The sequence below is a fragment of the Sceloporus undulatus genome, chromosome 2 (genome assembly GCF_019175285.1).
Source record: "Sceloporus undulatus isolate JIND9_A2432 ecotype Alabama chromosome 2, SceUnd_v1.1, whole genome shotgun sequence".
Taxonomy (NCBI): domain Eukaryota; kingdom Metazoa; phylum Chordata; class Lepidosauria; order Squamata; family Phrynosomatidae; genus Sceloporus; species Sceloporus undulatus.
The window spans coordinates 79,676,553-79,691,534 of NC_056523.1; the positions used below are offsets into that span (position 1 = coordinate 79,676,553).

The following is a 14,982-nucleotide window of genomic DNA, read 5'->3' on the forward strand; positions in this document are numbered from 1 at the left end:
TATTATTATTATTATTATTATTATTATTATTATTATTATTATTATTATTATTATTATTATTATTATTTCCTCTTGCATATACAGCTCTAGATGGATTCCCTTAGGCACACTTTGGGCATTTGTCTCCACCAAGCTATGTTCTGTGTCTGACCTCCTTTATTACCAGTAACCTGCATGCATTTGTGCCTGCATGTGCTCTCTGACCACACTTCATGCCACTGATCCAGCAAAGAAAGTGTACTGTCTTCCATAAGTAGACAGTAAGTCACTTTGCAAATTAAAAGCAGGTGCCGCATGAAGTAATTTTTGGCAGGAAACTGTAGCACCTTTGAGACTGAAAGAAGGTTGCAGCATAAGCTTTCATCGCATTAGCTACTAGAGTTAGTCTACAAAAGCTTATGCTACAACCTTCTTGCTCTCATTCTCAAAACAGCTACAATATCTTTTTGCATACTGATCCAGACTAACATGGATATGTCTTTGAATCTGGCAGGAGAGTGATCAAAATATGTCAGGAAACAATGCATCAGAAGAGAATACTTTAGGGAAGAGATGACCAAGGTACAGACCAGAGGTTCTGAAAAGAGAAAGGCCCCTCTTTTTGAAATATAAAGACAGAAGGAACAGAACTCAACAGCAGACTGAGTAGGGCAAACAAAGGAAAGACAAGTGTCCAGGATAGAGTTTTAGCTATGTTCCTGTTGAACAAGTGGGTGGCAATGGGATTTTTTTTAAACCAAGGAGAGCTTGAGTGGGAAGATGGTCTTGGACATAGTGAGGCTGAGATGACGGTAAAGCACCTAAACTAGTGGTTCCCAACTTTTGTTGGGCCGCGAACCCCTTTGGGGAGGAAAGTCCTGCCCGTGGCCCCCGATAGGTTGGGAGGCCAGGAAGGGGCGAGACTTCCAGCTGCCTACAAGCCCCAGCAGGCTTTGCGGCCGGAGGTCCCGCCCCTTCCCAGCCTCCCAACTAATTAGGGAGGCCACCAGGGGAGAAGGGGTGGGACTTCCGGCCGCAAGGGCCTCTGGGGCTTGCAGTCCCGTCCCCTTCTCCCTGTGGTTGCCTGGCAGCTGCAGGGTGAAAAGGAGGAGGCAGCCCCGATCGTCCCTGCCTCCCCGCGGCTGTCTGGCAGAAGCAGGAAGGGAGGGAGGAGGAGGACCCCCGCCCCCTTCCCTGCCTCCCCACGGCTGTCTGGCAGCTGCGGGAAGGGAAGGAGAGGAGGAGGCGGCTCCACCCCCATCCCCTTCTCCTTGCAAGGGCCAGTACTTGCAGGGAGAAGGGAAAGAGGTGGGAGCTAGCGCAGGCACCCGCGGAGAAAAGGGGGGGAGGCAGGGGGGATTTCCAACCTGGCGACCCCCACGAAAGGTTTGTGCGACCCTCAGGTTGGGAACCCCTGACCTAAACAAAAATATCAGAGAGCCAGCAGGAGATGTCTACATGTACATGGCACTGATAAAATAGGTGGTACCAAAGAGAGCTCTGATGTTATGTTGCGTATCTAATTAATACAGTAAGGTCTGAATTTCTGAAATATATATAGTCTGCCCTTTCTTTACACAGGGGATCCGTTCCGGACTCCCTCGCGTAAATCGAATTCCACCTATGCTCAAGCCCCATTTAAATGAATGGGGCTTGTGCACGTGGCGGCACGGGCCCCTTTATTATTCCCTATCGGGCATGCCGCCCCTTCTGCCAGCGTGGCTTTCAGCATATGCTGAAAACCGTGTATAGTGCGCCCGCGTATCAAGCGGGCGCTCTGGACATTCATTAACACTGCATGGGTTTCACCCCTTGTTCCTGAATATCAGAACTTGCCCCATATCTGCCATTTTGAAAGACACATTGCTTCATTAGTCACTACTTTAAATTTTCCTTTAACCCAATAAAGACTTGTCTGAGGGCTGAATTGGTATTCCGTCTTGTAATATAGGGTTATGCCTTATTTGTATGTATGAAATTTTCTTTCTAGTGAAAAAATAGAAACTTTGGGGAACAAAGAAGAAAAAACCAACAACTCTTAATATTTTCTCTTTTGGAATTACAGTATGAAACACTTCAGAAGATATATGGAGTGAAGATGATATACTATTGACAATTTCAGTATCGTCAACATTGAGTTAATCTTTCAATCCAAATATGTTTCTTACCTAAATACTATAAATACTAAATAATACACTTTATTTTGCTGACTATAACATTAGTGTTTTTTTTTATTTTTTGCTACTCCTCAGATGACAGTAACTAAGATACATGTGCACGGATAGCAAAGAGCACAGCCTCTCTTTAGTACAGGTTCACCTTAGGGTCGCCATAAGTCAGAAATGACTTCAACACAACAACTAATATTCACAATAATGCAAGCAGCGGGGAAAGGCTTTTATAGTTTTACATTCTATATCTATTTCAAATAGTATAATTGTATATGTGAACTGACTTATGAATTAAGCAGTTCATTTATTAAAGCATTTCAATAAGTGTGGGTTTAATATGAAAATATTAATTTCCTTTAAAAAATCTTCCATGGCTCCCGTTTTTTCTCTTAACCACCAACTACAATTCTGCATTACAAAAAACAAACAAACAAAAAAATTCCTACTAAAAAGTGCCTATTTAGTTAAACCTATGTCTCACTTTACCCGACTAGTATATCAAGTAATTGTGGTAAAGCACTTTGGTTTTACATATCAGTAGTCTTGATGATGGATATACAAGAACAGTGTTTCATGTAGTGTAATTAAACCTCATCATGCCATATTTTCCAACAGAACTATTATTATGCCTCCTTTTATAAAAACCTGTATAGGTCATTTCTGATGCCCCCTTCTCCCTCCAACTCCATCTTCCTGCAGTCAGTAACAAGAAGCCTGGCAATTTTTAAATGATGTCAGCTGGTACTATTATACTGCAACATCTTGCTAAAATATTTATATAGAGTCACTTCCATACTTTTAAATATTTTATTTAATATGGCAACAAACAGCATAAAGATTCATGATGCAGATTAGATACCTCCCAAGTAATTTTAGAAGCAGAATTATAAAGGAATGTGGAAAGAGAAATACCAATACTCTCTAAAATAAAAATAATTTTCAGTTCTGGAAAAAGTTACATTCTCTCCAGACAACAAAATAATGCATGCTTAACAGTAGCACCTACTATGCAAAGTAAAAATGATCACAATATGATAATATGGACCATTATCAACATTATCCCATGTACCATGTATCAACATTTGTCAGTCTTAAAAAAAAATTGTCTTAAGAACCAAACATCAAGCATTCGGTGCAAAGTACCATTCATATGGATAATACAAAACCACAATCAAACAGCGGTAAAGATCTTTAAGGAGGTAATTGGTTCACTGATCATTGCAGAAATATTTTTATTGCAGTAAGGACAAAACAGAGCTATTTATTTTTCAGACAATGTTATTTCCTACTTTTAAAAGTTTGCCTGGCACTTTTCTTTGAACAGCGTTTGTCACACTTACTGATCTGCCCCCACTACTGTCTGAGGAGATGTTAACAGAGGTCAGTTTTTCAACTTACTTTCTGTGAAATTCAACATTACAGAAAGAGGTTTGCACTTGTATAATGGGACCTTCCGCTCCTCAGCACTCTCCCTCTGGTCTGCTTTAGAGCAGGTTGGGCTGAGCTGGGCTGGGCTGGGCTGAGAACTACCGCCCCTCCCTGTTTTTCTGTCAGAAGCTGTTTAGGATGTGGGACTAACCGGACAACACCCTCTCTCCTTAATAAGTGGGATGAAAGATAGACTTGAATGTTGAAGTATTTTTTAAAAGTAAGGATGAGCATCCAAGAAGAATCCAAGGAGTCCTGGTGGCGCAGTGGTTAGATGCCTTACTGCAGCCACAAAGTTGTAAATTCAATCCTAGAGGAGGGGCCCAAGGTCCATTCAGCCTTCCATCCTTTCATACGTCAGTAAAATAGGTACCCAGCTTGTTGGGGGCTACTGGCTTACACACTGTAAACCACTTAGGGAGTGCTGGTTCACTGATAAGCGGTATAGCAATAGACTTGCTAATGCTATCATCTGAAGAGCAGTATATTGGTGTTCATGGTTTTAATAAAATCTTTCAGTTACAACTTTGGGAACTGTTAGAATTTGTAAAGTCTTTAGGACAGTCTGACCATGCACATTCATAGACCACTCAAACATGAGTCATATAATACACAAATTTATATTTGTATTCATATTCAGCTAATGAGAAGTTGGGATTAGATGAAGGTAGAGTAAATTAGAAAGATGTGTCAGAAATTCTAAGTGTCAGATACTAACAGACTTAAAATATTAAACAAGTAAGTAATTGTTTAATTACTAAAAACAAGCCCTGCACCTAAAGTTTGAAATCACCAATTCTTTTAGGAGCCTTTCAGAAATAAAAGTAATGCTACAATGATTTTGTTACTAGTCATGATATCAAAAACACTATTATATTAGAATTATAAACTTACATGAACACATATGTGGAAAAGACTAAGATCTAAAAATACTTTTCCAAAGGCTCTTACACACACAAAAAAAGAAACAGACAAGGCACTGTGTAATCAGCTTCTATAACAACCACACAACTAAAGTAAAATTTAACAAAGGTAGACTTAAGTCTACTTCCTCAGATGCATTTGGTAGAGATGCATTTGGTGGAGATGCATCTGAGGAAACAGACAAGTCTATGAAAGCGCATACAGTACTGTCAACTTCTTTCTTTCAGTTAGAATCAAAGGTGCTACAAGATCTCCCTATATCCTAAATGAAGTGTACTTTGAAAAGGCATATCAATTCATCCAGAATGCAAACATCAAAAATAACCTAATGTATGCTTAACATAAATATGACTGACGTGAAGTTGAAGATGCCAGCCACTGATGCTGGCAAAACGTCAGGAAGAAACTCTTCTAGAGCATGGCCACATAGCCCAAAAAACTAAAAATATGACTGGTCTATTGCTTCCATACATTAGTGCTAATGGGATTATGCAAACCATAGATCAGGCCTGCGCAACATGCATGCAACTCACTAAACGATTTGCAGTGGCCTGTGAGGAGGTGGGACAACTTCCTGTAGAATGCAGGAATAAGAACCAGCCAGGTTCTTGGGTAAGGCTCCTCCTCAGCTTGACCTTACTCCCGAGGAGGAGGAGGAATGGGGAACGCTCCCCCAAAATCTCCTCCACCACAGCCCGGTCTTAGTCCCAAGCTCTCCTTCACCACCCTCCCAATGCCAATGCTGCTGAAGAAAACTTCCAGCTAAATGGAGGATGAGGAGGGAGGAAAAGAACTAGTCAGGCACTAAAAAACCCTTATAAAAGTAACTTTATTGTCATTTGTAGTAGTCTAATTTACTACTATCTGAACTTTAAAGGAAAGTATCACATGTGACCATGTGATGGAGAAGTGAACACATTTTAATTCATTATTCCTTTTATTGTGATATCTGTGATATTTTAATCACTCTTATTCTCCAAAAATCCCTGGTAAATCATATGAATACTATCTTTTTCTCCTTTCTCATCAAAATTCCCAGATTAAAGATAAAGTGTCCACATTTCTGCTGTAGACACTTGATAACTAGGGTGGGATACAGACCACCCCTTTGGGGCGGCCTGCAGGCGCCGCAATCCCCACCAGATCGGGGCCTGAGCAGCCACAGTGCCAGCCCCGGAGGCCTCGATCTGCTGCTTTTCCAGGACTCGGGGAAGCGGCAAAACACCGCTCCCCCCCGGCCGGGAAAGGGGTGTCCTTGGGGCTTTATGCCCCAGGACTCCCCAGGAAGCCACTGCAAGGCTCCTTCCGGTGCTGCTAAAAGGGCACCACAAGCACCCTGCAGCAGCGCGAGCTCGTCACGCCTGCACCGTTTGGCTGCGGTGCGGACATGGCGTCATAATGGCGGCATCCTTGTATACAGGGCGTCGCCATTATGGAGCGGCAGGTACGTACTAGGGTTACAGGGTTTCTGTAAAGGACGCCCTGATGCAACCCTAGCACATCACGATGGCACCCCATAGGGCCCGTCTGTAAAGCGCCTAGGTAATCAGAGAATCGTAGTGTTGGAAGAGACCACTGGCATGCAGGAAATCTCAATCAAAGCATACCGAACAGATGGCCATCCAGCCTCTGTTTAAAGACCTCCAAAGAAGGAGACGCCACCAAGCTCCGAGGGAGTTTGTTCCACTATCAAACAGCCCTTACTGTCAGGAAGTTCCTCCTAATGTTGAAATGGAATCTCTTTTCCTGGAGCTTGCATCCATTGTTCCAAGTCCTGTTTTCTGGAACAGCAAAAAACAAGCTTGCTCCCTCCTCAATATGACATCCCTGCAAATATTTAAACAAGGATATCATATAACCTCTTAACCTTCTCTTCTCCTGGCTAAACATCCTCACCTCCCTAAATTGTTCCACATAGGGCATGGTTTCCAGGCCCTTCATCATTTTAGTCACCCTCCTTTGGACATGCTGCAGTTTCTCAATGCCCTTTTTAAATTGTGGTGTCCAGAACTTGACACAATATTCCAGGTGGGGCCTGACCAGAGCATAATAGAGTGGTACTATTACTTCCCTTGATCTAGACATTATACTTCTATTGATGCAACCTAGAATCACATTGGCCTTTTTAGCTACCACATCACACTACTGACTCATGTTCAACTTTTGTTCTACTTGGACTCATAGATCCCTTTCACACATAGTTTCATTCAGACAGGTGTCCCCCATCCTATATCTGTGCATTTCATTTTTCCATCCTAAGTGCAGTACCTTACATTTCTCCGTGTTGAATTTCATTTTGTTAGCTTTGGCCCAGCTTTCTAGTCTATTCAGGTTGTTTTGAATTTTGATCCTGTCCTCTGGGGTATTTGCTACTCCTCCTAATTTGGTGTCATCTGCAAATTTGATAAGTATGCCCCCAATTCTGTCATCCAGGTCATTGATAAAGATGTTGAATAGCACTGGGCCCAGGACAGACCCCTGTGGGACCCCACTGGTCACTTCTCTCCAGGATGAAAAGAAGCCATTGTGGAGCACCCTTTGGGTTCAGCCAGTCAACCAGTTACAAATCCATGTAACAGTTACCTTGTCTAACCCACATTTTACAAGCTTGTTTGCAAGAATGTCATGGGGAACCATGTCAAAGGCCTTACTGAAATCAAGATATACTATATCCACAGCATTCCCTTCATCTACCAAGCTGGTAATTTTATCAAAGAAAGAGATTAGATTTGTCTGGCATGACTTGTTTCTCTGAAACCCATGTTGACTTTTTGTGATTATGGAATTGCCTTCTAGATGTTCACAGATTCTCTAATGATCTGCTCTAGAACCTTTCCTGGTATTGATGTCAGACTAACTGGTAATGATCAACCCAATCCAATAACACTTGGAACATATTTTGAAAACAACCATTTCAAACATGATTCTAGAGTACAATAAACTAATTGGGGACAAGAGGTGTAATACTTCCCATTAACTAAATGTTGTAAGCAGTAAGAAAATCTTAAAAGTGTATTAAAACTTGTTCCGCTTAGCAAAGTAATTTTTTAAACATTAATGTAATTTCATGATAAGCAAAAATCTTAATTAATAAATGTAATTAATGGATACTAATTGAAATTTCCTTTTTTTAATAACATGGTTTATTTGGAAAATAGTTTAATCATTAATTATCCCTTTACTTGAAACATGAGCTACTAAAAACGTATCTCTGGTCCAAAGAACTTTAGTCTATTTTAATTTTGGCCCTTACCTACTTCCAAATTGTGCAACAAAATTAGGGCATTTATTGTAATGGTCATGATTTATCTACATCTGACTTGTTTATTGTTGTGTGCCCTCAAGTCCTTTTGATTTATGGCAACCCTTTTGATTTAAGCAACCGTTATCATGGGATTTTATTGGTAAGATTTGTTCAGAGGAGGTTTGCCATTGCCTTCCCCTGAGGCTGAGAGTATGTGACTTGCCCAACGTCACCCACTGGGTTTCATGGCTGAGCTGGAAACTCTCATCTCCAGAGTCATAGTCTAACACTCAAACCACTGTACATCTCCAGAGTCATAGTCTAACACTCAAACCACTACAACACAGTGGCTCTAAAAACTAATTTCTTCATTATTATGAAGCACTCCAGTAAAACTCAAGGAGACCACAAAACTACTGATCATCCCGGCATTCTCATTGAAAAAACAGTTCTCAAAAGGGTCTTCTTTCAGCTGTCATCACCAGCAATCAATCTAGAATGCCAAAACAATGGGAGATGAGGTAGGAAGCAGGGCCACTCCACCAACCTTGTTGAAAAAATACAGTGATTGCATTCCTGGCAATTTCCTCCCCAACCGTTCCCCCTTGCAATGGCTTTCTCCATTGTAAGCCTGCTGACATAGGTTGCCTTTTATTGATTGTATGCAAGATGTTCCAAAAACCATTTTGGTGAAAAGCAGGATAAACATGATTAAAATAAATAAAAACAAATCACTAGTCCTCCCCCCCCCCGCCAAATATAACAATTATACTTTCCAATACTGAAATGTCCACTGGTTCATGTACCGTCTCTTAAAAATACACTTACTAAATATTAAAATATGAATACAAAAACCCTAAATATTAAAAATACTATTTTACTATACATATTAAATTCTAAAGATACTAAAATACTAAATAAAAAAACTTAAAATTATTTTTAAACTGCACCATAATTATTTTAGCCAATATTTATGATCATCTGACAGAAAGCTTGTTACCATTACTAACACCTAAATATATGCTATATTTTCTCCAGAAAAGATCTATCGTTTCATTCATAACAGGACAAGCAAAAGGAGTAGAAAAGCTAGTCATAAGCATACAAATGTTAGGTCCAAAACACACTGTGGAAATAATCTAGTTTGAGACCCCTTCAACTGCCCTGGCTCGTGTGCTAGGGAATCCTGGGAATTGTAGTTTATTGTGTTAGCAGAATGCTCTGATAGAGAAGGCTCAGTGTCTCACAAACACTACTGCTACCAGGACTACCTAGCACTGAGCCAGGGCAGCTAAAGCGGTCTCAGACTGGACTGTTTCTGCAGTGTGTTTTGGACCTTAGGCTTCTATTTACTAATTAGGACAATTACAAAGTGGCATCAACATGGGACACATTGAGACAAATTCAGTGGTTGTTCTAGCCTCACTCTGTCTTCTGAAAGCAGCAGGCCAAAGTCTAAAAGCTAGTTTATGAACAGGGTGAGAAAAGTAAACTCTGTCCTAAATCTACTGCCTATCAGTACCAACGAACCGTATCAGAGCTCAAGAGTAAGATGAGCTTATAAATCACAAACACTAACGAAGTATCCAGAAGATGGTTATCTCTCAGTCAGTTCAGCATTATGCAGATAAATCAGAAAGTTTTATAGTAAGTACTTTTAATGGGAAGCACCAGTTCTCACCAGAGATAGTATTTTGGACTAGTAAGGGTCAACATAGATATGAGCCCAAACCCAGTGAGCTTTACCCAATTCAGACTTGCCTCATCTATAAACAGAAAGTTCAAACACCTTCATCTGATACTTTTCAGAACTGTTTTCACTGCAGATAACAAAGTAGATGTTTCCTGGTCTTTATTCCTTTAACAGAAATATTGGTATCAGAAGTAGAAATACTATGGAAAGAAAAGGGATAGGTTCTGAGACCACAGAAAGGAACAACAATTGAACATGCTTCAGTAAACTTCTTATTCAATACTAACATTATGTACATGTGACATGAAGCAACCAGGTCAAGAAAGCCTTGCATAAGTAAACAAAAATATTTTGAATCTTGTAGAGATCACTTGAAAGCTTCTTTCAAAATGCAACTTGGGTGATATTTTTTTCTTTCAATAATCTCCACTTTTCTTAAGATTTCCATTTTGGTGGCTAAATGTTAAAAACTAGAGAGAGCTGGCAAGACAGGCTTACCTATTCCCCACCGTTTGTGCTTCATGCATGCTTAGTAAGGGATTGGCTAGAGGAAGCTGCTGTTAACCTTGCCTATTGTAGACTGACACACACCAGAAACGCTGCCCCTCTTTTCTGCACAGCTGTGCAGCAGCATCTACATATGGCTACACAGATGTGCACTCAAAAAAGGTACTGCTCTAGGCAGCTCCTTTTTTGTGCCATCATAAGGGCTGCTATGCAGCCCTGTGACGCTGCTTCTGCTGACAGGTGTCTGTATGCGGCGCCACAGCTGTGCAGCTGTGGTGCCCATTGTGTGGATGGGCATGTGCACCTGTGATGTCACTAGGGCTAGGCATGTCTGGACACCCCGCCTTATCGAGCCTAATATTGCTGCCACGTGCCCGTCTGTACCAGACCTTTGTTGCCTCTGGTAACAAAGTTTCTGTTAAAGAACTAATGTCTAGTAACACATCTACTTGTTAACTGGGGTATATCTGTACAATTTCTAAACCAACTTGAACTGTATGTCAGGTGCATATTTAAGCTACCAAAAAATTATTCTCTCAGAATCACTTATGCATGGGAAAGCATCAGCCCATGTAAGCTGTAAGATTCCACTTCCTCCTCCTCAGCTTTCCTATACTCCATAATGAAAATGATCAGTTGCATTTGCAGTATTTGTTTCCTGTACATTTCCAATCCATTCTTTAGTGTGTCTCCAATAAAAGACTTAAATACAGTGCCTGCAGACCACACATCCCTCCAAGATCTATCTCTATCTTGAAGGCCTCTTGCTTCTCGTTTAATTTCCATATATATATATATATATATATATATATATGAATGATTATTTTTAAGTCTTTTGTGGGCAAGTCTCAGCTTCCAGCTAACCAGGCATCATGTTCCTCCTTTCCCCTGAGACCTCTCCATAAGAAAGGTAAAGAGAAAAGCAGCTGAAGCTTATGTTTTGCTGAAAATGTCTATTTCAAAAAGGAGGAGACTGGTGGAAGTGAGAGCAGTAGAGGACATCTTGTTGTTAATTTGGAGGATCGGGTTTTGCCTTATTCCTTTTGGAGAGAATTGTGTGGATTTCAGCATGTGGAGGTTTGGAAGGGTGTGCAGTGTTTTCTAAGCATTACTGGTTCTCTTAGTAATATAAAAAGGGGGATTGAGCTTTCAGGGCTGGTATGCAATCTCTACTTACAGTCAGTTTCTTGGACAAGTTACTTATTCAGCCCCTGTTCTTTGTGTTCTCAGTTTTCCTTTTGGGAAATAAGCATCATTTGCAGTTAATTATGAAAAAAATGTAGGTCAGCATTAGGAACTGATAACCAGCTACTGCCTTATACTGAATTTATTGGCAACATCAAGAACAATTTTGTGACTAGTGAGACCCCCATTCTGCGGTGCCCTATCCTTTACAGATTTCGAAACATGCCCTTAGCATACATCTACTTCCCACTGCAGAAAACTGAACAAGGAGTCATGGGGAAAGCAAGAACTAGTGTTGCATGTGCCTGTGTTATACATGCAATGACTGCTCTGCTGGACTGACCATGGAGGCAACACTGAAAGGACACCAGATATTCACCCTTGCTTCCAACTGATAATACATACTCCATTTAACACATGGGAAAACACAACCCAGAATGAATACAGACACCCACCTTCCCCACCATTATTATGGTTACTCAGCTGCTCCTCCCATTCACGGCACACCAAGAAAAGAGTCAGCTAGCAGCATTTCCCCTTCCCTCATTTTGCAGGACAGAGATGGTCTCTTCTACACAACCCAAGAATGAAGGCTTAGAAAACCGTGCTTCCATAACTCTGCCAGAAGCCACACCTATTAAGAGGAAACCTCTCTCACCAAAGAACCATCATTTAAGGCCACCTTAACCCTAAGAAACAGAACCAGTGCTCCAAAACAGGAAATCCTATAGGAGACCCCAAACTGGAGCGTGGGGCTTCCTATAAGACCCCAAATGCACCTGAAGAAGTAAGGCGTGAGCCTGGAAGGCTGATGCTGGCAACTTCTTTCTCTCAGTGAGTCTCAAAGGGGCTGCAAGACCTCTCTACCTATAAGACCCAGCGAGGGTGCCACCCCTTCCATACCCAGGAACTAACCAGCCCTGAACGACGGCGGGGAGCTAATGCTTCTCCTTCTCCTTCGTTTCCCTTCCCTTCCTCAGCTTTCCGAGGCGAACGGACAAAAGGGAGGGTCCTGCGACGGAAGGGACGAAGGTCGCCCAAACGCGGCAGCTGAAACCCGAGATCTCCGGCAACAAGAGATCCTGCAGCAGCCAGATAAGGAGGAGGAGGAGGAGGGGAAGGGGAAGGGAGGGAAGCGGAAAAACCCCTCCTCCTCCTCCTCCTCCGGAGTCCCAGCCCTGGAGGGTAATACAAAGGCTGCAGCCGCACTGGAAAGATAACCCGGTTTGGCACCGCTTTAGCCATTGTTCTGGCTCAAGGCTATGGGATTCTGGGAGTTGGAGTTTGTTGTGGGCCCAGAGTGGACAACATACTCCACCTCCCAGAATTCCACAGTCTTGAGCCAGACCAGTTAAAAGCGGTGCCAAACCGGGCTATCCCTCCAGTGTGGGTGCAGCCTTTGTACTATTACCCTCCGGGCCTCCCTCCCAGACTCACCGCTAAGTCCTGGGGCACAGCGCCGCTCATGGCCCTGACGGTGCCGCTCCTCCAGGCCCGGGAGGGGAGCGCAGGCCCAGGCCCAGGCTCCGTGCCCTCGCTCTCTCCCTGCCCAGCCACCAGCAAGAGCAGGAGTCGCTTCCCCACCGGGGAGGCCGCCGCGTCCGCCATCCCCGCCCAACGGCCGCCTTCGCCTTCGCCGCGAAGGAAGCTGGAGCCCTGAGAGCAGGGTCCCCCGAACCACAGCCGCCCTGCTCTTCCCGGCGTGCCCCGCGCCAGCAGCCAGCCTCCCCCTCCGATTCCCGGCGTGCCCCGCGCCGCCCCCGAACCTTCCCCTTGTTTTGCGTCCCGGCATGCACCGCGCGGGCCTCTTCTATTTATTTACTTCTCCGTTCCCGGCATGCACCGCTGCCCTGCGACGCTTTTGCCCTGAGAGGCCATTCTACCTGGCTTTGTCGGTAGGGGGCGCTGTGAGTGCGCCAGCCCTCAAGCAGAGAGGACCAGGCCGAAGGCCTAGCTCTGTTGCTCATACTGTCAGTCCACACACACAGAGGACATAAACCCTCCTGTTTAAATGTGCCCCCAGCAACTGATATCCAGCCCCTGGAGCGGGAGGAAGGGAGTTACACTAATAAAATAATAACACTGGATTAATACATGTATAAATTAATAATGGTGAAAGGAGTTGTCATTGTGTGCCTTCAAGTCTGAGGGCAAAGGATTTCATGGCAGGCACCCACAGCAGCCATGAAAACCCACTGGTTTGCCTTGGGCAAGAGTCACGCTCTCACCTTCAAAGCAAAACTCTGAACAAACCTTGACAAGAAAACCTCATGATCAGAAACAACTTGAAGGCAGGAGGGGGGGTTTTTTGGGGGGGGGGGGGGCAGAAGTTTTGGGCTATGTGGCCATGTTCTGGAAGAGTTTATTCCTGAGCATTCTCTGAAGACGCCAGCCACAGATGCCGGCAAAACACCAGGAATAAACTCTTCTAGAATATGTCCACATAGCCCAACACCCCCCCCCCCAAAAAAAAACCCCACCAACAACTATGACTTCAAGTCATTTCTGATTTATGGAGACTCTTAAGGCCAAGCTATCACTAAGTTTTCTTGTCAAGGTTTGTTCAGAGAAGGTTTGCCCTGAGGTTGAGAGAGCATGACTTGCCCATAGCCATCCAGCAGGTTTTCATGACTGAGCTGGGATAAACCCTGGGTGTCCAGAGTCTTAGGTCCAAAACACAATGCAGAAATAAATAAATAAATAATGTTTTATTTATATCCTGCCTCTCCAAAGGATCTAGGCGGGTTGCAATTAAAATACATAAGTACAATACATACATACTAAAATCACATAATCCCCTTATCCCCCTTCTTTAAAACTAACAACACTATGGCCTGTTACTGACAGGCCAAAATAAAGCTGCTTCGAGTCACTTTGAAGGTATGGTATTTCAATGATGCATGTGTTCTAAGAGTCCAAGAGCCACACCAAAGCCACGCTCCAGTCCTAAGGACTGGAGTGCAGCTTTAGTGTGGCTTTTAGACTTGTAGGAGTTATGCATCATTGAAATACCATACCTCCAAAGTGACTCGAAGCAGCTTTATTTTGGCCTGTCTGTAACAGGCCTAAAAAATCCAGTTTGAGACTGCTTTAACTGCCCTGGCTCAGTGCTAAGGAATCCTGGAGATTGGGACACCTGAGCTCTCTGTCAGTGGAGGCTAAATGTCTCACAAAAACTACAGTTCCCAGCATTCAGCCAAAGCAATTAAAACACTCTCAAATTGGATTATTTCTGCAGTGTGTTTTGGACGTTAGTTACACCATGCTGGGAGTAAAATGTAGCTATAAAGGCTTGTAGCTGTCCATGGTTTTTGTCCTCCATTAAACAGTATCTCCAACATAGTACTTCAGTCTCTTCTGAAAAGGCCCACTTCACACAGATAAGGGATTCTTTTAAGTTTTAACACTTCGATGAAGATGGCACAGAGTTTTGAGGAAGGCTGGACACAATTTACCATCCTTTGGCTGAGCTAAAGTACAAAAGCCCTGCCCTGTTTTCTGGTCTGTCTTCACAGTAACACAATAATACCTGTCAAAGTAAGAAAGGTTAACGTTGCTTTCACAGGTAGCATTTTTAACAAGTCCGGACAATCATAATGAAAGCAAGACATTATGTCGGCTGGCACTGAAAATTGTGAAGTCTTCTCAAAGCATTGCACCTGTTCTGAAGAAATGCTTTTTTCAGAGAATATACAAACGTACAGATGAATGGCCATCTGTTGGGGTGATTTCAGGGATGTAGCCAAGGGGGGGGGGTTTCTTGGGGTCCAGACCCCCCCTTCCATTAGAAAAATGAATGGTGTGTGCTGCTGCGCCGCCACACCCAAGCCCCATTATAATGGGGGCACTTA

At 43.1% G+C, this 14,982-nt stretch overlaps 1 protein-coding gene across 6 annotated transcripts in view; it reads right to left on the minus strand.

The window, feature by feature from the left end:
• KDM3B (lysine demethylase 3B) overlaps positions 1 to 12,877 on the minus strand; it is a 71,981-nt gene extending 59,104 nt beyond the window's left edge. For 4 of the 6 annotated variants that reach the window (XM_042449860.1, XM_042449858.1, XM_042449857.1 and 1 more), the window contains exon 1: positions 12,569 to 12,876. In XM_042449860.1, the coding sequence (XP_042305794.1) occupies positions 12,569 to 12,739 (171 nt within the window). In that variant the 5' untranslated portion in view covers positions 12,740 to 12,876. Of the gene's footprint in view, positions 1 to 12,568 lie in introns of all 6 variants that reach the window. The other 2 variants (XM_042449855.1, XM_042449859.1) reach the window with 1 other exon arrangement.
• Between the last annotated feature and the right edge of the window lie 2,105 nt (positions 12,878 to 14,982).